This window comes from Mercenaria mercenaria, chromosome 12 (genome assembly GCF_021730395.1).
Source record: "Mercenaria mercenaria strain notata chromosome 12, MADL_Memer_1, whole genome shotgun sequence".
In the NCBI taxonomy this organism is placed as follows: Eukaryota; Metazoa; Mollusca; class Bivalvia; order Venerida; family Veneridae; genus Mercenaria; species Mercenaria mercenaria.
Window position 1 is genome coordinate 9977599 of NC_069372.1, and position 22402 is coordinate 10000000.

Consider the following 22402-nt stretch of genomic DNA (forward strand, 5'->3'; position numbering starts at 1 on the left):
AGTGCAGACCATGATCAGCCTGCACATCTTGGTCTGCACTGGTCGCAAAGGCAGAATCACTTGCCACCAGCAGGCTAAGGGATAAAATTACTACTTTATACTGGCAACAAACTGTGAAAGAAAGGAATGTCCTACCTGTGTCTTTGTTTGTCGTATTTTCTGTTGTAACCATGGTGACCTCGCAGCAACAAGAGCCGTGTGAGCTGGTATTCTTACTTTGTCCTAAGAAAATAATAATAATAACATAGCTCTAATAAGTGGGAAACTGTAAAAGCCAGCAAAATATTACACTTCAATTACAGTAACACAATTCAAGAATAGAACCTTCAGTGACACTTATACTAAATTTACCTTCCAAACTATAAATTATTTCACTGAAATTACTTGCCCATTAATTATCTGACTAAGTTTATCTGCTCAACTAAAAAGTTGACGAAGTTATTTCACTAAGTTTACCTTCCAAACTATAGATTATTTCACTGAAATTATCTGCCCATTAATTATTTGACTGAGTTTACCTGCTCAACTATAAAGCTGACAAGTTATTTCACTGAATTAACTTACCCATCTATAAAAACTAATTATTTCATTGAATTTATCATAATGATAAACTGTTTAAGCGAAATTACCTGTCCAACTATAAAGATAACATCACAGAACTGTTGACTTTCAAGCAATCTGCCATAGTCATCATGTAGTGTGCACTTAGGATAGCTAGAAAACTGTAAGAAAATTATTTGTTAAAGATATTTAATGCCCAAATTTCATGTTTGAAAAATATGAGCTGTTACTACACAGTAAATGTAACACAGAAAAGTGTAAATGAAAAATAATCATGTCATTTTCAAATGTGTAACTACTCAGAGTATCAATTTGTACTGCCAATAAAAAGTTTTTAAATAGCAGTAATCTGTTTTTGTTTTGTTTTTTTTTTTTCATCAAATTGCTTTGTACATAACATTTTATTGTGGATATATATCTATATTTCACTTTCAGTTTTGTATATTAACCATGCTAAAAACATCAGATGAGGACTTTTTACATTTAAAGTTACCATCTATAATTTAGGCAAAAAATAATTTCTAAAACAAATTACATAATTACAATGAAATTAATATCGAAGTTTTAACACACATGTATATATTTTATTTCATGGAAAATTTGTGCTCCCGACCCCTTGCACCTACATTGAAAACAAATGAATTAAATAAAACAAAAATATGAAATTGTCGTACCTGAAATCTATACATCTCTCCACTCCTCACGTTGTTGTCCACTGTTCCGCCAAACACATACATCGCATCTGTCACGACGGCTGCCGCATGGAACAATCTCCCAGCGGGAATCTGTAAATATAAATTATCACCTAAATGGTACAAATTTCCCTGCACTGACATATTATTTACGTGTCTGAATCCATATCAATATTCAAAAAAATCCTGGATGACTTTAAAAGGAAATACAGTCGCAAATAAAATACTAACTAGTCTATGAGGCCATAAATCCAAAATCGTTCACTTTTCAACATTGACAAATTCTGGTGTAATAGTGCCCACATTATCTGCTGAGACTGACCGTCCAGTAATTAAGTAAAAATCACCACTTCTAACTATAAATCTGCAGGTAAAAGACAAAATTTCGGGAAAAAACCACACCAATCATATCAGGTTCTAAATTAGCAAAATACTGGAATTATTTTATTACCTAAGATCCAAAAAAGGTTAGCATGGAGGTCTCATTTTAACCACAATTCACAAAATCTGAGATTTTCATCATGATTTATCGATGATTAGACATTTTTGTATTGATAGATCAGCATGGACATTTTCATCAATTCAGGATACTTAAACAAGCAATTTTAAAGAATTTACATTTTTTAAACAAAATCAAGGGGAAAAACTCTGCTGTATAAAGTTACTGGTGCTTAGTTAGGAATAGTGCTTATTCAATGGGGGAAGGGGTATGTTTTTTTCCCAAACAACTTTGATAGATTGAGCGATTCCTCAAGGAAACAGACTCAGGCAACGTTATTGTAAGCACATGCTAAAATTCATCAATTATGCATATAACAATTCCAATATTACATAGTCCTACAAAATTGGCAAAAAAATTATTACTAGCACATAATTAACACTAGATACTTATTATCTTATTTATCTGCCTTTGCCAAATGTACAAAACTGTTTCCATAGAAGGTCGGAGCATGGCAAAATTGTCAAGAAAAAAGAAATATTTTTAGGGTACTTCTCGGCATAACAAAACCACCATCAATTCAAATCACAATCAGTTATGATTTCTAATATTTTACAGATGTAATCTGAGGGAGGGGGATGGGGGGTGCAAAGCTCTTCTTTATAGGAATATACACAAGCCCATGTGTATGTTCCAATTTGGTGAAGTTTTTGTACGTAATCCATTGTGGTCTTGCATTATCCATGAGCAAAAGCCTAAAACGTTGCAGATTGTAGGTCAAAGATTTTCCAATTTATAGAGCAGAAATAGTTTTAGAACTAACTGTCACTGTAGCCTTGACCTTTGACTCCATGATATCATAGTTACCTTAATAACTTCCCTGCCAAGTGTGAGATTAGAAGGTCAAGGGGTTCTCAAGATATCAAGTGGAAATGGTTTTTGTATCAACAGCCATTGTGGCTTTGACCTTTGACCCACTGATACCAAAATCAATACAAGTTAAGCACTGCATGCCCATGCACAATGTGCCTGCTAAGTTTGAGGAATGCTTTGACCTACAATCCTAGAAACTTGATCTGAACAAAGCTCATGGGCATAGGATGACTCCTATTGATTTTGAGATCACTGAGTCAAGGTCAAAGTCAAAATGACTGATAGCACAAAAACTTTCTGCTCAATATTTTAAGAACCCCTTGAGAATATTAGGTTAAATCATTTTTAAATTACTGAGCGAAAATGAACGTGTTAAACAGACAGACTTAAGAACAACTTGGGGCATCACATAATAATTATATCCCTTTAAGCAATTATAAAAATTGAGATTTTTAGTTGTTAAGCTTTGAACAAGTGAGTTTCATTCTGAAAGAATTCACATCTTTTTATTTCTGGCCATCAAAAATTCATATCTGAATCACACACAGTGAAGACAATGTTCTGAAATGATGAAATCTGCATTGCAAATTATTTGCAAAAATACAAAACGTCAAAAGAAACGCGAACTGATTCTCAAGATACAGTGAATGTTTCTCATTCCTTTCTCTACTCATTACTGTAATGAGACAGAGGTCAATACTTGTGTGTTTCTCCTGCCAATACCATGCAAATCGTCCCTTTGAGGTCGACCGAGATTATTTGCATAAATCAAGACAAAACTGATGAAGCAATCGATACTGTTAATCACTGATTCTTGAGAGCAATTTACTTATCAAGACGGAATATGGCAATTTACAAACTCATTAACACTGGAGAACAGTGCAATCTGCACATAGCATCTATTTGAACTATCTGACAAAGAAACATTACACAAGTAAGTCGAGTGTGAAACTAATATTCATGCAGATATGTGAACATTTTCTACTTAATGGAAGTGAGGGTAAAATAAAACAAGAGCTGTCTGTAAGACAGCCAATGCTTGACTCTTCGAATTGTTGTCCCAGAAGCAGGAATATTATCCAAAATGTTAAAATGTCTATATGTTTCAATCTAGTATCTGCATTTAGTTTTTGAGATAATAAGTTGCATGCAAAACTTTAACCATGAAAGGAGCAAGCAAAACTTTAACCAGGATTTTCTAAGTCCAAGAGGGGGCATAATTTGGCCAAAATGCATGTCAGACTTATGGGACTTGATGTTTAGTATCACCTAGTTTTATAACCCCAAAGATACAATGTCATGTGAAGTTTCAAGTCAAAATATGCATCAGTTTTGGAGACTGTGAGTAACTAATATGCAAAACTTTAAACAGGATTTTCCAAGTCCAAAAGGGGGCATAATTTGGCCAAAATGCATGTCAGAGTTATGGGACTTGATGCTATCACATAGTTTTATAACCTCAAAGACACAGGAGAAGTTTCAATTCAATATCTGCATTAGTTTTGGAGATAACTTGCATGTAAACTTTAACCAGGATTTTCTATGTCCAAAAGGGGGCATAATTTGCCCAAAATACAAGTCAGAGTTATGGGACTTGACCCAGTGAGGTTGGAAATTGACCTAGAAAAGAAAAAGTAAGTCTCAAAGCTATATACCTTTAAGTAATAGCTATATGTACTTGCACACAAAGCTTTAACCAGGATTTTCTAAGTCCAAAAGGGGGCATAATTTGGCCAAAATGAAGGTCGGAGTTATGGGACTTGATCCTATCAACTAGTTTTATAACCTCAAAGACACAGGTGAAGTTTCAATTCAATATCTGCATTAGTTTTGGAGATAACTTGCATGTAAACTTTAACCAGGATTTTCCATGTCCAAAAGTGGGCATAATTTGGCCAAAATACATGTCAGAGTTAAGGGACTTGACCTAGTGAGGTTGGTAATTGACCTAGAAAAAGAAAAAATAAGTTTCAAAGCTATATGCCTTTAAATGATAGCCATATGTACTTGCATGCAAAACTTTAATCAAGGCGTGACGCCGATGCCAACGCCAGAGTGAGTAGAATAGCTAGACAATTCTCTGAATAGTCCAGCTAAAAATAAAACAATATGGGCCTCAGAATCGAACTCACAATGTAAAGTATTTCAAATCTGAAACAGAGTGAGTTTTGACTCTGACAGTATTTGTATTGGAAAAGTTGTATAATTTATGGACTTGACACACTGGTGTTATTATACCTAGATTGACCCTCAATCAGGTATTTTGTCACTAACGTTATAGCCTTTCTCAGAGGGGAGTTATTTCATTTACACTGTCTTGTCTAACTTGTTGAAAATAGGGTACGTGCAAGGTTGGCATGTCCTAGATGTGTTTAAATGCCTAGTTCTTTTTTATATAGGTTACTGACGGTTCCAAGGCATTGCCTTTATTTTCCACTTGTTTGTTTGTTTCATATTTGAGCCGTGCCATGAGAAAATCAACATAGTGGGTTTGCGACCAGCATGGATCCAGACCAGCCTGCGCATCCACGCAGTCTGGTCAGGATCCATGCTGTCCGCTTTAAAAGTCTACTGCAATTAGAGAAACTGTTAGCGAACAGCATGGATCCTGACTAGACTGCACGGATGCGCAGGCTGGTCTGGGTCCATGCTGGTCGCAAAGCCACTATTTTGGTTTTCTCATGGCGCGGCTCATTTAATATTACATATGTCTTGTTTGGTGTTTTTGATGATCGAGGTTAGGTGCCCACCATATTTTGGGCCATTGGTCGTCCCTGGGAAGTGCCCCACTGTGTTATTTTTTCTTGTTTGTCTGTATGTTTCTTCTGTGTGTGTATATGTGTTTGTGTGAGTCTTTGGTCTTGTGCATGTGTGTTTTCCAGCTGTGGTTTGCGGTGTAGGGAGACTGCATTTTTTGTAGCCTCACCCCAGAATTCCCTGCTGAATATTCATCCTTGCTTTTTTCCACTTTCCCAGACACCCCACTGTTTTATCTACCCATTACCCATTTTTTTTATTTTGCACACAATTAAAATATACTTGTTGCTGGATTTTTAGAGCAACCCGTCTTCTGTATTTTTCTGTTACAGTGTTTGGGGTGCTCTGTGCTTCGAGGAAATCTACCATTACCTGTTATTTTTTGCTCTTATGTACTTTTTTGTTGATGCTTCAAAACGTTTCAATACTTTTTGACACATAAAGGCTTCTATTTTCATTTTTTTGTTAAATTTAATTTTTGAAATAACAGAACCCAAAATTTTGTGATGTTGTATGTTGTGGCACAAGTTGATTGCTGCCAGAGTAACTAAGATGTGTTTGTTTGCATGATTAAATAATTTTTTGGCAGTATTTCATTTATGCAATGGCAGTACATTGACCAAAATAGTGTTCCTGCATCCTGCATCAGTACTGACTTATTCTGTGCAAGTAACTGCCAACTTCTCTACTTTATTTCAACAGTAGTCAATTAAGGCAACCTAACAAGAGTTCCTAGATTCTGCACCAGTATGGACTTGTTCTCTGAAAGTAACTCACAACTTCTCTACATGAATCAGAGGTGGTACATCTCCGGTCAGGGTGGCAAGTTTTCAATAAATGCTGTCAAGGTAGAGGCCCCGAAATAACATTTAGAAATTTCCGTACTATTCATACTCTTGTTATGCAATTTGGCATTCTTCAGACGTCAATGTTGCCGAATATGTGTATAGCTTTTTGTAACTTCTGATATTCGTATTAGCATAAGTACTTTTGTTGCTATTTCATGTTTACTTGTATATTTGGATACTTCAATGCTGTACATAAATAAAATTATATTTATATTATTCTGAAGAGGCTCACAAGTAAGACTGGACTTCCCCATGTTGCCTAGTTAAACAAGAGCACCACAATGTGGAGCAATATACGCCCCAAGGTATGACCTTGACCTTGAAGCGAGCCATCTGAACATGGGCTCTACAAACTGTCTCGATGTGGTGAACATTTGTACAAAGGTTCATTCAAATCCTTCAAGCAGTTCAAGAGTTACAGAGCGGACACAAAACAAATGTCCTTTGACCCCTGTGACCTTGACCTTGAAGCGAGCCAACCAAAATATGCACCCTCCATGTTGTCTTGATGTGGTGAACATTTGTGTCAAGTTTCTTTGAAATCCTTCAAGTGGTTCAAGAGTTACAGAGCGGACATGAAATTGCTACAGGCGGACAGATGGACACCGGCGTCAGAACATAATACATCCCTTTGGGCATATAATAAAGTCGTTACTTACTTACCGTAATTACTTTCAGTAAAGACACAGAGAATGCCAAAAGCTCATGCAGAGAATACACAATTGCCGATTGTCATTCGATGCTCACTGTCTTAAAGTACAGCTAAGTCAAGAAAGTACCTCTATACTCAGGTCAAAGATTCACATGGAAACAATTCTATTCTTGGAATGGTGATGACAAGCAAGGCTTTCATAACATGACATATAACATGATATATTAACTTACAGGATATTAAATTCTGAATCTTGTCTGCTAGGCAATAGAAGTTCATATTTATGGATTATCATCTTTCAATGTATTTTAGTATGGGCCTAAACACATTTATAGCAGTATTTAACCTTTAGCCTGCTGGTGGCAAGTGATATTGCCAGTGCAACCAGTGCAGACCAAGATCAGCCTGCACATCCATGCCAGCTGATCTGATGATGGTCTGCACTGTTGGCTATTCAGTCAGTAAATTTTCAGTGAACACCCCTTCGAATAATAAGTGGTACTGCCTAAATTGAATGATGGACCAGTTCATTTTAGAAATATAGCAGGGTAAAGGTTAAGGTACTGTACAATCATAAAAATTGGTAAGGAACTAATTTTTGATAATTTATTGATTATTTAGTGGGTCCTTGAATCCAGAAAAGCAAAGCCCAACAAACAAATAACCTTCGCACTTACTGATTTTTTAATTCTATCTTTCATATTTGACAAGCATAAAATCATGTCCCAACAAAAAGCCATTTTGTCTGAAACCATGAATTTTATGTCATGAATAGAATAATGCAGCAACATACATTCTGTGTGAGATTCATGTTTAAGATCTTGAAGCCACATACATTCTGTGTGAGTTTTATGATATTTGAGATCTTGAAGCCACATACATTCTGTGTGATTTTTTGATGTTTGAGATCTTGAAGCCACATACATTCTGTGTGAGTTTTATGATATTTGAGATCTTGAAGCCACATACATTCTGTGTGATTTTTTGATGTTTGAGATCTTGAAACCACATACATTCTGTGTGAGTTTTATGTTTGAGATCTTGCAGCTACGTATTTTTGTGGGAGTTTTATAATTTTTCAGAAGTTCAGCAACATACATTCTGTTTGAGTTTTATAATTTTTGAGATCTTGTAGCAATATACATTCTGTGTGAGTTTTATTATGTTTGAGATCTTGCAGCCACATACATTCTGTGTGAGTTTTATGAATTTTGAGATCTTGCAGCCACATACATTCTGTCTGATTTTCATTAGTTTTGATATTTTGCAGCCAAACACATTCTGTGTGAGTTTTATGTTTGACACCTTGCAGCCACATACATTCTGTGTTAATTTCATGATGTTTGAAACCTTGCAGCCATATATATTCTGTTTGAGTTTAATGACGTTTGAAACCTTGCAGCCATATATATTCTGTTTGAGTTTAATGACATTTGAAACCTTGCAGCCATATAAATCTAGGTCCTTTAATGAGGTTTGAGACCTTGCAGCCACATACATTCTATACGAGTTTTATGATTTTTGAAATCTTGCAGCCACATAATATTCTGTGTGAGTTTTATGAATTTTGAGACCTTGTAGCCACGTACATTCTGTGTGAGTTTCATGATGTTTGAAACGTTGCAGCCATATATATTCTGTGTGAGTTTTATGACATTTGAAACCTTGCAGCTATATATATTTAGGTCATTTAAAAAGGTTTGAGACCTTGAAGTCAAATACATTCTGTGTAAGTTTTATGATGTTTGAGATCTTGCACCCATATATATTTGGGTCATTTAATGAGGTCTAAGATCTTGCAGCCACAAATATTCTAAGTGAGTTATTTATAAAGAAATTACGTCTGAATAGTATATATTGTGAAACTGACCCCATTTAAACCAAATGGGGAGAGGACCTTGTAATGAAGCTATAGACCAAGTCTGATAAAGATTCAAATAGCGGTTTATGAGAAAAAGTTATTTAAACTTATTCCTATTTACAGCTCTAGCGAAACATTAAAGGGCCAAGCATCCCCATTTGAGACAAATTTTGGAAAGACCTTATAATACTGCTACAGACCAAGTTTGATGTAGATCCACTGAACCAGTTATCTAAGAAAGTCATTTAACAGTGTTTCTATTTTTAGCCCTTAGGCGGCCCTTAAAAGGGATCAAGCTAAAACTTCAACAAACTAGATAGAGGACCATGCTAGAATGCTACTAAGCAAGTTTTATGCAATTCTGTCCAGTGGTTTCTGAGAATATATTATCTGAACAAGGCAGTCTGAAAGACAGCTATATCCCCCGCCACTGTTATGGATAATAAAAGGGTTGATGGTATTGGGTGGAAGCACTGATGTTGTTATGTATATTTTATAGTCCATGTATGACAACATCAATACCTTAAGTTGTGACCTTGATCTTGAGCCTGCATGGCTGACTCATGGCTTTAGCAAACCATCTCAATAAGGTGAACACTTGACCAAAGTTTCAAGAAAATCCATTAAGAGGTTTAGCAGAAAAGGAGAGGACAGGAAATTTAAGGCTCAAACATTTGAGTTGTTACCTTGACCTTGAGCTGTCATGAATGAATTTGAGTTCTGCAAATCGTCTTGATTAGGGGAATATTACAGCCAAGTCAAATCAAAATCCTCCAAGGGGTTTAGAAGATACAGAGCTGACACAAAATGGAAGGCTCAAACCTTTGATCTTGAGTTATGACATTGACCTTGAGCCAACATGGCTGAATCACGAGTTCTGCACATTGTCTTGGTGAGGTGATCATTTGACCAAAGTTTCATAAAAATCCTTCAAGGGGTGTAGGAGATAAAGAACGGACACAAAATTCAGGCTCAAACCTTTGATCTTGACCTTGAGCTGACATGGCTGACTCATGAGTTCTGCACATTGTCTTGATGAGGAGATCATTTCACCAAAGTTTCATGAAAATCCTAAAAGGGGTTTAGGAGATACAAAGCAGACAGAAAATTCAGGCTCAAACCTTTGACTTTGACCTTGAGCTGACATGGCTGACTCATGAGTTCTGCACATTGTCTTGATGAGGAGATCATTTGACCCAAGTTTCATGAAAATCCTTCAAGGGGCTTAGACACAGAGCGGACACACAATGGAAGGCTCAAACCTTTTACCTTGAGTCGTGACCTGGACCTTGAACCGACATGCACATCGTCTTGACGAGGTGATCATTTGACCCAAGTTTCATGAAAATCCTTCAAGCAGACACAATTGTTATGAACGGACAGACGAAGACCATTCCTATAACCCCCACCAGTCGTGGCGGGGGATTAATAAAAGTATGGACTGATTGACAGACAAAGGACGATGGACAGTGAGTGGTCACAATAGCTCATCTTGAGCACATCATGCTCAGGTGAGCCTAAAACACTGGACATTATATCAGACATGAGCAGGTACCCTGGTAGAACCACCGACCTTCCCTCAGCCTGCTGCATGGATGGCTTACACACATGCAACAATTCTACACACCAAACAAGGTTTCGAACCCAGGGTGATGAGGGACAAGTGATTTGCAGTCATCAACCTTAACCACTTGGCCATGGAGACCACCTAAAAAGACAGTATCTCGATAACACTACAACAGTAAGTTATTTTCTTTTTCAATTACAGTTCTCATTCATCAAACTGTCATCAAAGTGTCAAAAGAAATTCTTGTAATTCTGAAACAAAAACATATCTTCGCAGAAATTAAATCTAATTTGAAGAAAAAGTGCTCAAAACTATTCCTACATTTGAAATTATTCTCCAAGTTAACTTTTGAGGTAAAATAAAACCCCTTAAGATTCAACTCAATACTGCATCAATATCTTTTTATCTTTTTTCAATTTTAATAAATCAGCTTACCACAAAATTCCCTACTATGCCTAAGAATTCTTATGTTACAAATCAAACCACAACTCCCGTAAGATATGGAGTCAATATTACCAATTTGGAAAATCTATGCCAATTGTCTTCCACAACTGCAAAACCCAATATCCTTAATATATTACTCCAATTTCTTTAACACCACTGCTATTAAGATTTCCATGAAAAGAAACGCTGTAAAAAATGTTTTACAAGGAATTCAATGCGAACGGAAAATGGTGTATCCTCAAATGTCATTAAATGTTGATTGCCAGGACATTTTTTTCCGTACAATATTTTGTAACAGTGACAGAAACTAACATTACTAGGTTGATCAATAGAACTGTATGATCATACAATCTTTATACAATTAGCGAACATCATATTATAGTAAAACAACTCCCGGCGGGGTCGTACGAACTATTGATCCATTAGTCATTTTGCATTGTGGCTTTTATTTCATTATTTAATCAAATTGAGCCGTGCCATGGGAAAACCAACATAGTGGGTTTGCGACCAGCATGGATCCAGACCAGCCTGCGCATCCGCGCAGTCTGGTCAGGCTCCATGCTGTTCGCTTTTAAAGCCTATTGGAATTGGAGAAACTGTTAGCGAACAGCATGGATCCTGACCAGACTGTGCGGATGCGCAGGCTGGTCTGGATCCATGCTGGTCGCAAACCCACTATGTTGGTTTTCCCATGGCACGGCTCAATTTATGTGTTATCTTTCTGGAACTGAATACAGAAAGAGTTAACATTTTATAAAACTCTCTCAAAGAATAATGTTACAAAATGGTAATCTTTTAAGTAGTTGATAGAGTATTTGTGCATGCTTCAGAGTTTGTGCTTACCTCTTCCAGGAAAGAGACTTAACCCTAACCCTGCAATGAACTTGCCTATCTTTCAATTTGGACAATACCATTAACTGCTAAAAGGGGTGCTTATCAAAAAGATACTGACTGAATGGTGAACAGTGCAGATCATGATCAGACTGCACAGATGTGCAGGCTGATCATGATCTACACTGGTCGCAAAGGCAGAATGAATCGTGTCCAGCATGATAAGGGTTAAGATGAAAACAGGTTACATGCTTCCTGCCCAACTGAGTCTAATTTTTTGGAGTATTTCTGTTATGTAATAGTAAACATTTATCTGTAAATATCTAAATCAATTTTCAGTAGCTAAATGTCTCCTGTGATATTTTACGTCCAAGAATCTATAATACAATAGATCATCAACAGCTGCATTTAGTTCCATAGTTACAGAGATACAAGACATTTCAGTTAATGAAACAATATTTCCTCATACATTCATTTTTTTTTCAATAAAAGTGTAATTATTTTTTCACAGACCTTTTCACAGATCTAAAGGCATACTGTCTTTATAGATAGATCATGCTGAGTTTGATATCCTTTCTAGTGTAAACCAATGTGTGGACCCTTGTCCAGAATTAAGAACCATTGGATAGTGAAAATAATCTGATCAGCTAGGAAGAATTCAATGGACCCGTGTCCAGAATTAAGAACAACTGTATAGCGAATATGACCTGATCAGCCAGGAAGAATTCAATGGACCCGTGTCCAGAATTAAGAACAACTGTATAGCGAAAATAATCTGATCAGCTAGGAAGAATTCAATGGACCCCTGTGTCCAGAATTAAGAACAACTGGATAGCGAAAATGATCTGATCAGCTAGGAAGAATTCAATGGACCCCTGTTTCCAGAATTAAGAACAATTGGATAGTGAAAATAATACGCTAAACTAAGAAGAATTCAAATGGAGTTTTTTTTTTAGTTGTTTCTGTCAGGACTGTTTTTGTTATTACATTGTATAATAATCGAAATTCCCTCCTTATGTTGGGACATATACAAAAAGAACTGTATTATGGAAAATATGCTTCACTGTTAAAAATATATGCCAATTTTTGTCTCTGAAATAATGTAAAATATTTACAAATTGTCCATATAAAATGCAACGTAACAGTAAGTCCATATTCTGCACTTGATCAGAAGTGACTTTTCCTAAAACAATGTTTGCACAAAGAAACAGAGCTCAATGTAATAAAACACTGCTTCTATCATTTACAAATTTAATACTCAAACAGAAACTTACCATACTTTCAGGTGATGGTTCTATGATAGACCATGTCTGAGAATCTAAGTCAAAACTGAAAGCAGAAAGAATTGCAATTATTTAAGCTGCCTATCACACTCTACATTAATGTGTATAGTGAACTACTATCAAAGTCTAATACACTAAAACCCCGGACACAAGAACGCTACAAGCTCCGTACAAGTAGATTTTCAGTCGAATTTTTACCAACTGAAAAATACGGACATCATTGACTCGTACGAGCATCATATGGATTCTTTGAACTCGTAGAGGACTTGGGAACTCAGTGAAAATTTTCATCGAGCTCCCGAGTTACCTATGAGCTCATAGAAATTTTCGAAGTCAGGAGCTGCTCACAAGAGCCCCATACGGGAACCACACGGCCCTGGAAAAGCTTGTACGAGCATCACACGATGTCCATGCGGATTTAGAAAACTACAAGGCTTGCCGATGCTTGCACAACCATCGCAGGGGACTCGCACTGTCAACGTACATGTCCATATCATATTAAGGTCACCCTGTGGAGAACATGCAATGTCTGCACGGGGCTCGCAGGGTGTTATGATTGCCGTACAGGCTCTGTATGATTTCCTTGGTGATTCAAGGTGGTATAAATCACAGTACCTATTGACACCGTACAAGTGCCATGCGAGCTCCATACAAACCCTTGAGCACCATACAAGGTACTGCTTGACCAAAACCAATAAGTCATTTACTGACCACTATATGCTTTGAAATTTGATGGCTTTTGACCCAGTAATTCTCCAGCCACAGATCCTCAACCATTGTCATTGTCATCTTAACTTTTGATCTCCTTGCCCTTTAAACAAGACGAGTCATCAACTGCCTATGAATATTCATGCCATATCGATTGTAGGCAGGCCCAAGCGTTGAAAGGAAAGTCTTAAGACACTGTGACCAGAACTTTAACATCCTTACCTTAAAACCCTATAAAGGTCATCTTCAGACCACAGGCAAAAACCTTATAAAGTTTACGTCAAAGGTCAAAGCAATCTCCAGTTATTTATCGGCAACTTACCTCAGTCAAGTGGTCACTGTGATTTTAACCTCTGATCCATAAAAACAATAGGGGTCATGTAGAGACCACAGGCATTCATCCTATGAAGTAAGAGCAATATAGGCCCAGGCATTCTCTAGTTATCAAATGGAAGTAGTTTTCTGTATCAGGGTCACTGTAACATTGACCTTTGGCCTGCTGACCCCCCCAAAAAATCAATATGGGTCATCTACCTATCAAAGACAATCATCCTGTAGTGTTTGACTGTAGGCAAAACTGTTCATTGTTTCTTGATAGGATCCAAACTGTCTACTGACAACATGAGCAAAACAATAATACCTGGCAAACAATGTAGGTGCTGCAGTGTCAAATAGTGAAATACAACATATTTTGATCAACCAAGGGAACATAAGTTTACAATAATGGTCAGATCTGTTTGTTTGTTTTGTTATTTCATTATTTGATCACAGGCGGGTGCCTGTGAAGCCAGCTGGATGGCTTCCTCACATGAAGAATTCAGTGCCCAGAGTGAGGCTTGAACCCACATAGGTGAGTGGCAATGGATTAGAAGTCATCGGCCTTAACCACTCGGCCACGGAGGCCCCCATCGTCAGATCAGATCAACTATATAAGTTCCACAAGCTCTTATAAGTATGAAAATTTTGCCCATATCTGATTATGACTTAGAGAAAACTGAAAGGAGCTTGAGTGTTAAAATCATTTCACAGATTTCTGTGTCTTATAGTAATAAATACCTCTCACAAACTGATGACAAAGTGGAGAAATCTCCATTTACATTAACACTTGGAAACCTCTTGATAATATCTCTTGTCACTCCAACAAATTTTTGTTTCCATATCATTTTCATTCTATGGATTTTTCATTAATTTAAAAGCTCAGCTGCTATGATTTCAGATGAGAAATTGCCATCTCAATTGCACTTTAAAAAAAGGAGAACTACAAATAAAATTTCATGCTGAACAAGACACTGCTTTCGAAATATGCAGCTTCATTTGAATGGAAATGTTAAATGGTATGTAATATCAAGCTAAATTTGAACAATTACGGTAAGAGAGTCAAATCAGTTATATCAGATGCCAAGTATCAAAGCTTTAAAGATTTTCAAAGTTTCTTATATATAAGCATATAGTATATAAATGTCACACCCAGGGACATTGCCATTTTTGACCCTAGGGCAATAATTTGAATATTTATGGTAGAGAGTCAAACCCTGATTTCATAAGCCAAATATCAAGGCTCTAGCTATTATCGCTTCAGAGAAGATTTTTAAAGTTTGACACCTGAAAACTAACTTTTAAGCAGTGACCCAATGGCATAATGTTCAATGAACTGGAACCTTTGGAGAAGTTTGAAGGAGGGCCACACAGAGATCATTTGTGTAAAGTTTCATCAAAATCCATTCAGTTCTTTTGGAGGAGATGTCATTTAAAGAAATTGTTGATGACCGACAGATGTTAAACGGACAGATGCACGCAAGAACGATGGACACAGCATGATCACACTTACTCAACATGAGCACTTTGTGATCAGGTGAGCTAGAAATCGGGCCTGCAGTTTCAAACAAGAAGATTTTTTAAATTTCTACTATATATATATATATATATAGGGAAAAGTGACCGTGCCCTCTGGCGGCCACATTTTTTGACAAATCAAAATAATTTGTACATCTTGTTAGAAGGTCTAACAAGGACCACTTGTGTGAAATTATTTTAAAATCAGGTCAGTAGTTTCACACAAGAAGACTTTTAAAGTTTCCACTATATACATATAGGGAAAGTGACCACGCCCTCTGGTGGCCATGTTTTTTGACAAAGCGGAATAATTTGAACAAACTTGGTAGAGGGTCACACAAGGACCATTTAAGTGAAATTATTTCAAAATCAAAAGGGGTGTTCACTGGAAATTTATTAACTGAAAAGTGAACACTATTATGTAGACCCGATAATGATCAGTGATCTTGGTCTGCACTGGTCGCAAAGGCAAAATCACTTGCCACCAGCAGGCTCAAGGTTCAATACTACCAAACAGAGTGAGGGAGACTTGTATGAAAACAGTATTTTCCCCCCAGATTTTGCGGTGACAAAATGATTTCAGACTGTCAAAAACGTTTTTATTTAAGCAAATGCGGAAAATCCAAACTGCCATTTACATTTTATTCACTGAAATCTCCAGAAAAAAGTTCTCATAAGTAGGGCAGTAGCTTTAATGTAAAACTTGTTCACAGGAAGAAACCAAGATATCAGACAACACTTCAAATCATATCGTAGACTGTATCACAATTTCATGACGCTTTTATATCACAATCTGTGGACTTGGCGGGGAAACTATTGCATCTTGTCCTTTATTTATATACAATTACAACAGTTTTGCGCTGAGTCTATGAAATTTAGTCTAAAAAAGGAAAGTGTTCTACTTTTCCCCTCATTTTTCATTTTGAAATACAAGAAAGCAAAAGGAAACAGAATCATACATCTTAACAAAACAGTCTTTTGAGACCAAAAATAGACTCGAGACCAAAAAATCTGTCACAAGCCTGTCTAAATTAACTCCAGGATATTTTAGCACACTTTTACCTTATACAGAAAGAAGAAGATTTATGTATTCCAAATTGTTCAATGTCTCTTTTATAGACATGAGAAAGTAACAGACAAATCTATTATTAGGTACTTGTTCTATATCGGAACAATTTTAGATACAAAACATCGCATCTAACAGATTAATTGGGGATGATTATTGCATGACTGCGGCATTTTCCTTTGAAGTTTTGTGTTTTCTAAATTCTGGTATCGCCACGGTTAGCCGTGCTCTAAATTCCGTTGCACACAGGTATCGCTCACAGTTTTCTCTTTCTGGGATGTAGAGCAATACACACAAATTAGCAAGTGTTGCTGTGATAAGTCATTGAAAATGATAAGCTATTTGAAATAATTCGTATAAGTTAGATAATACATAAAAGTGTGTAACCGGCTGGTATCATCATGTGCGGGGGGAGTCTCAGGGAATGTAATTTGGGTAGCAAACAAGCCTCGTAGAGGCAACTTTGCTATCAAATTATGTTCCCTGAGATTCTCCCAAGCATGATGATACCCGCCGGTAACACACGCGTATGTGTTGTCTAACTGATTTATTGCATGACTAAAAACAATAAACTGAACACATTTTTTAAATATCTTAAATTTAAAATATTTAAAAATATTTCCCCTCTTGAGCCTCCATTAGAAACATTTCATGGTAAACCCCAACTACCATATAAAAGCCAGAAGATGGTGCTGGGCAGGTTTTTTGATATAAATTTAGAGCACGGCTAACCGTGGCGATACCGGACTTTAGAAAACACAAAACTTCAAAGGAAAATGCCGCAGTCATGCAATAAATTACTGTATTTCTGTAGTTAAGTTCTCTGCATCTTGATCTAAAACTTTATTTTTTAAGTAACATAAAAATATAACGGCAAAAATGTTTATGATATTCTATTGTTTAAAAATTCAAATTCTGTTTCTGGCAAAGGTTTACAATATGCTCTAGGTGTTAATTCCATTGATACATAACCTTTGTTGATAATTATTGCATGACTGCGGCATTTTCCTTTGAAGTTTTGTGTTTTCTAAATTCTGGTATCGCCACGGTTAGCCGTGCTCTAAATTCCGTTGCACACAGGTATCGCTCACAGTTTTCTCTTTCTGGGATGTAGAACAATACACACAAATTAGCAAGTGTTGCTGTGATAAGGTCTTGAAAATGATAAACTATTTGAAATAATTTATTACTGTATTTCTGTAGTTTAGTTCCCTACATCTTGATTTAAAACTTGACATTTTATAACATAAAAATATAACTGCAAAAATGATTATGATATTCTATTCAGTTTAAAAATTCAAATTACGTTTCTGGCAAAGCTTTAGGTGTTCATTTCATCCATACATGAAACGTTTGTTGATAAAATTAGCCACGTGGGGTTTGTTTACATTCCATATTTCTCCAGGGTTCATGACCTCGTTAGCGCCTCACCCCCCCCCCCCCCCCCCCACCCCCCGCGGCAAATTCAAATTTTGAGCAGTTGATTAGTTTAAATTATTTTTGAAGCTCTATTTCACAACTTTTTGTTTTGAAAAACAATTACACCAATTGATAAAGAATGTTTCAATGCGTATTTATGCACTTTTTTATAACTTTTTTTTCAGTAGTTTATTTAAAATTTTGAAAAAGGGATCTGATGTGAAGCATGCATAATTTATATAAAAACCTACCCAGCGCCATCTTCTGGCTTTTATATGGTAGTTGGGGGGTTTACCATGAAATGTTTCTAAGGGAGGCTCAAGAGGGGAAATATTTTTAAATATTTTAAATTTAAGATATTTGAAAAATGTGTTCAGTTTACTGTTTTTAATCATGCAATAAATCAGTTAGACAATACATACGCGTGTGTTACCGGCCATTATTGCATGACTGCGGCATTTTCCTTTGAAGTTTTGTGTTTTCTAAATTCTGGTATCGCCACGGTTAGCCGTGCTCTAAATTCCGCTGCACACAGGTATCGCTCACAGTTTTCTCTTTCTGGGATGTAGAGCAATACACACAAATTAGCAAGTGTTGCTGTGATAAGTTATTGAAAATGATAAGCTATTTGAAATAATTTATTACTGTATTTCTGTAGTTAAGTTCTCTGCATCTTGATTTAAAACATGATTTTTTTAAGTAACATAAAAATATAACGGCAAAAATGATTATGATATTCTATTCTGTTTAAAATTCAAATTTTGTTTCTGGCAAAGGTTTACAATATGCTCTAGGTGTTAATTCCATTGATACATAACCTTTGTTGATAAAATTAGCCACATGGGAAGTGTTTACCTTCTCTATTTCTCCAGCGTTCATGACCTCATTAGGGCCTGCCGGCAAATTCAAAATTTTAGCACTTAGTTTAAATTATTTTTGAAACTCTATTTCCCAACTTTTTGTTTTAAAAAATAATTACATTGATTAATAAGGAATGTTTCTATGTGTATTTATGCACTTTTTATAACATTTTTTTCAGTAGTTTATTTAAAATTTTAAAAAAAGGGATCTCTGATGTGAAGCATGCATAATTTATATAAAAACCTGCCCATCGCCACCTTCTTGCTTTTATATGGCAGTTTATCATGTCATTGAAATGTTTCTAAGGGAGGCTCAAGAGGGGAAATATTTTTAAATATTTTAAATTAAAATATTTAAACAAGAGCACCGCCTTGCGGGTGCTGACGCTCATCTGATTTTTTTTTGTGTAATAGAAATATTGTCCTACCCATGATTTTCTAAGTCTAAAAAGGGCCATCATTCTTGCAAAAAGCAGGATAGAGTTATGTTTCTTGATGTACAGTGTCCACTTATGATGGTGAAAAACTGTTGCAAGTTTTAAAGCAATAGCTTTGATAGTTTATGAGAAAAGTTGACTTAAACATAATACTCAACCAAGAAAATGATTTTCTAAGTCCAAAAGGGGCAATAATTATTGCAAAAATCAGGATGGAGTTACGCTGCTTGCTGTACAGGGTCAGCTTATGATGGTGAACAAGTGTTGCAAGTTTCAAAGCAATAGCTTTGATAGTTTAAGAGAAAAAGTTGACCTAAACATAAAACTTAACCAAGAAATCTGATATTTTCTAAGTCCAAAAGGGGCCATAAATCTTGCAAAAAGCAGGATGGAGTTATGTTTCTTGCTGTACAGGGTCAACTTATGATGGTGAACAAGTGTTGCAAGTTTTAAAGCAAAAGCTTTGATAGTTTAGGATAAAAGCTGACCTAAACATAAAACTTAACCAAGAAAACTGATTTTCTAAGTCCAAAAGGGGCAATAAATCTTGCAAAAAGCAAGATGGAGTTATGTTTCTTGCTGTACAGGGTCAGCTTATGATGGTGAACAAGTATTCCAAGTTTCAAAGCAATAGCTTTGACAGTTTGGGAGAAAAGTTGACCTAAACATAAAACTTAACCAAGAAATCTGATATTTTCTAAGTACAAAAGGGGCCATAAATCTTGCAAAAAGCAAGATGGAGTTATGTTTCTTGCTATACAGGGTCAGCTTATGATGGTGAACAAGTATTTCAAGTTTCAAAGCAATAGCTTTGATAGTTTAGGAGAAAAGCTGACCTAAACATAAAACTTAACCAGGCAACGCCGACGCACGCCGACGCCGACGCCGACAACCGCTCAAGTGATGACAATAACTCATCATTTTTTTTCAAAAAATCAGATGAGCTAAAAATGTGTTCAGTTTACTGTTTTCAATCATGCAATAAATCAGTTAGACAATACATACGCGTGTGTTACCGGCGAGTATCATCATGCTTGGGAGATTCTCAGGGAACGTAATTTGATAGCAAACTCGCCTCTACGAGGCTCGTTTGCTACCCAAATTACGTTCCCTGAGATTCCCCCACGCATGATGATACCAGCCGGTAACACACTTTTATGTATTATCTAACTTATACGTAACATAAAAATATAACGGCAAAAATGTTTATGATATTCTATTGTTTAAAAATTCAAATTCTGTTTCTGGCAAAGGTTTACAATATGCTCTAGGTGTTAATTCCATTGATACATAACCTTTGTTGATAAAATTAGCCACGTGGGAAGTATTTACGTTTCTCCAGGGAGGCATATTAGTTTTCAACTGTCCGCCCGTTCGTTCGTTAGTTCGTACGTTCGTCACAACGTTAACTTTTTGCTTGAAGGCACTTTACTCGCGAACCACTGCACCCAGGACCTTTAAACTTCACGTGCTGATAGAACTTATTGAGTACACCATCCCTACTGACTTTGGGATCACCAGGTCAAAGGTCAAGGTCACAGGGGCCAACATTAACTTTTTGCATGAAAGCACTTTACTCGCGAACCACTGTACCCAAGACCTTCAAACTTCATATGCTGATAGTACTTATTGAGTACACCACCCCAACTGATTTTGGGGTCACCAGGTTAAAGGTCAAGGTCACAGGGGCCTACAATAACTTTTTGCATGAAGGCACTTTACTCGCGAACCACTGTACCCAGGGCATTCAAACTTCACATGCTGATAGTACTTATTGAGTACACCATCCCTACTGACTGTGGGGTCACCAGGTCAAAGGTCACAGTCACAGGGGCCAACGTTAACTTTTTGCATGAAGGCACTTTACTCGCGAACCACTTTACCCAGGACCTTCAAACTTCAAATGCTGATAGTACTTATTGAGTACACCACACCTACTGACTTTGGGCTCACCAGGTCAAAGGTCAAGGTGCTGCGGGGGTATTTGTCACCATTAGTGACAGCTCTTGTTTTGAAAAATAATTACACTGATTAATAAGGAATGTTTCTATTTGTATTTATGCACTTTTTATAACATTTTTTTCAGTAGTTTATTTAAAATTTTGAAAAAGGGATCTCTTATGTGAAGCATGCATAATTTATATAAAAACCTGCCTGCCTCCTTCTTGCTTTTATATAGCAGTTGGGGGTTTATCTTGTCATTGAAATGTTTCTAAGGGAGGCTCAAGAGGGGAAATGTTTTTAAATATTTAAAAAATGTGTTCAGTTTACCGTTTTCAATCATGCAATAAATACAATACATTTATATGGCAGTTGGGGGTTTATCGTGAAATGTTTCTAAAGGAGGTTCAAGAGGGGAAATATTTTTTTATGTTTTAGATATTTAAAAAATGTGTACAGTTTACTGTTTTTAATCATGCAATAAATCAGTTAGACAATACATAGGCGTGTGTTACCAGCGAGTATCATCATGCTTGGGAGAATCTCAGGGAACGTAATTTGGGTAGCAAATGAGCCTCATATCTCAGGGAACGTAATTTGATAGCAAACTCGCCTCTATGAGGCTCGTTTGCTACCCAAATTAGGTTCCCTGAGATTCCCTCGCGCATGATGATACCAGCCGGTAACACACTTTTATGTATTATCCAACTTATACGTATTATCTAACATATACTTAAATGTCCAGGGCACTAGACAACTTTTGGTGACAGGTACCCATACCCTTATTGCATGACTGCGGCATTTTCTTTTGAAGTTTTGTGTTTTCTAAATTCTGGTATCGCCACGGTTAGCCGTGCTCTAAATTCCGTTGCACACAGGTATCGCTCACAGTTTTCTCTGTCTGGGATGTAGAACAATACACACAAATTAGCAAGTGCTGCTGTGATAAGGTATTAAGGTATTGAAAATGATAAGCTATTTGTAATAATTTATTACTGTATTTCTGTAGTTTAGTTTTCTACATCTTGATTTAAAACTTGATTTTTTAAATAACATAAAATATAACTGCAAAAATGATTATGATATTCTATTCAGTTTAAAAATTCAAATTACGTTTTCAATATGCTCTAGGTGTTAAGTCCATCATGGAGGTAATATATACTAAACAAACTATAATACAGTATTACCTCCATGAGTCCATCGATACATGAAACCTTTATTGATAAACTTAGCCACGTGGGGTTTGTTTACATTCCCTATTTCTCCAGGGTTCACGACCTCGTTAGCGCCTCCCCCCACCCCCGGCAAATTCAAATTTTTAGCAGTTAGT

General features: G+C 36.3%; 1 protein-coding gene across 1 annotated transcript in view; it reads right to left on the bottom strand.

Annotated features, from left to right (window-relative positions):
- LOC128547212 (leucine-zipper-like transcriptional regulator 1) overlaps window positions 1-22402 on the bottom strand; it is a 69063-nt gene that overhangs the window by 19553 nt on the left and 27108 nt on the right. Inside the window, exons 9-12 of the mRNA XM_053519150.1 lie at window positions 12800-12854; window positions 1236-1346; window positions 630-722; window positions 136-222 (exon numbers count right to left, since the gene is read on the bottom strand). Of these exons, the coding sequence (XP_053375125.1) occupies window positions 136-222; window positions 630-722; window positions 1236-1346; window positions 12800-12854 (346 nt within the window). The remainder of the gene's footprint in view (window positions 1-135; window positions 223-629; window positions 723-1235; window positions 1347-12799; window positions 12855-22402) is intronic.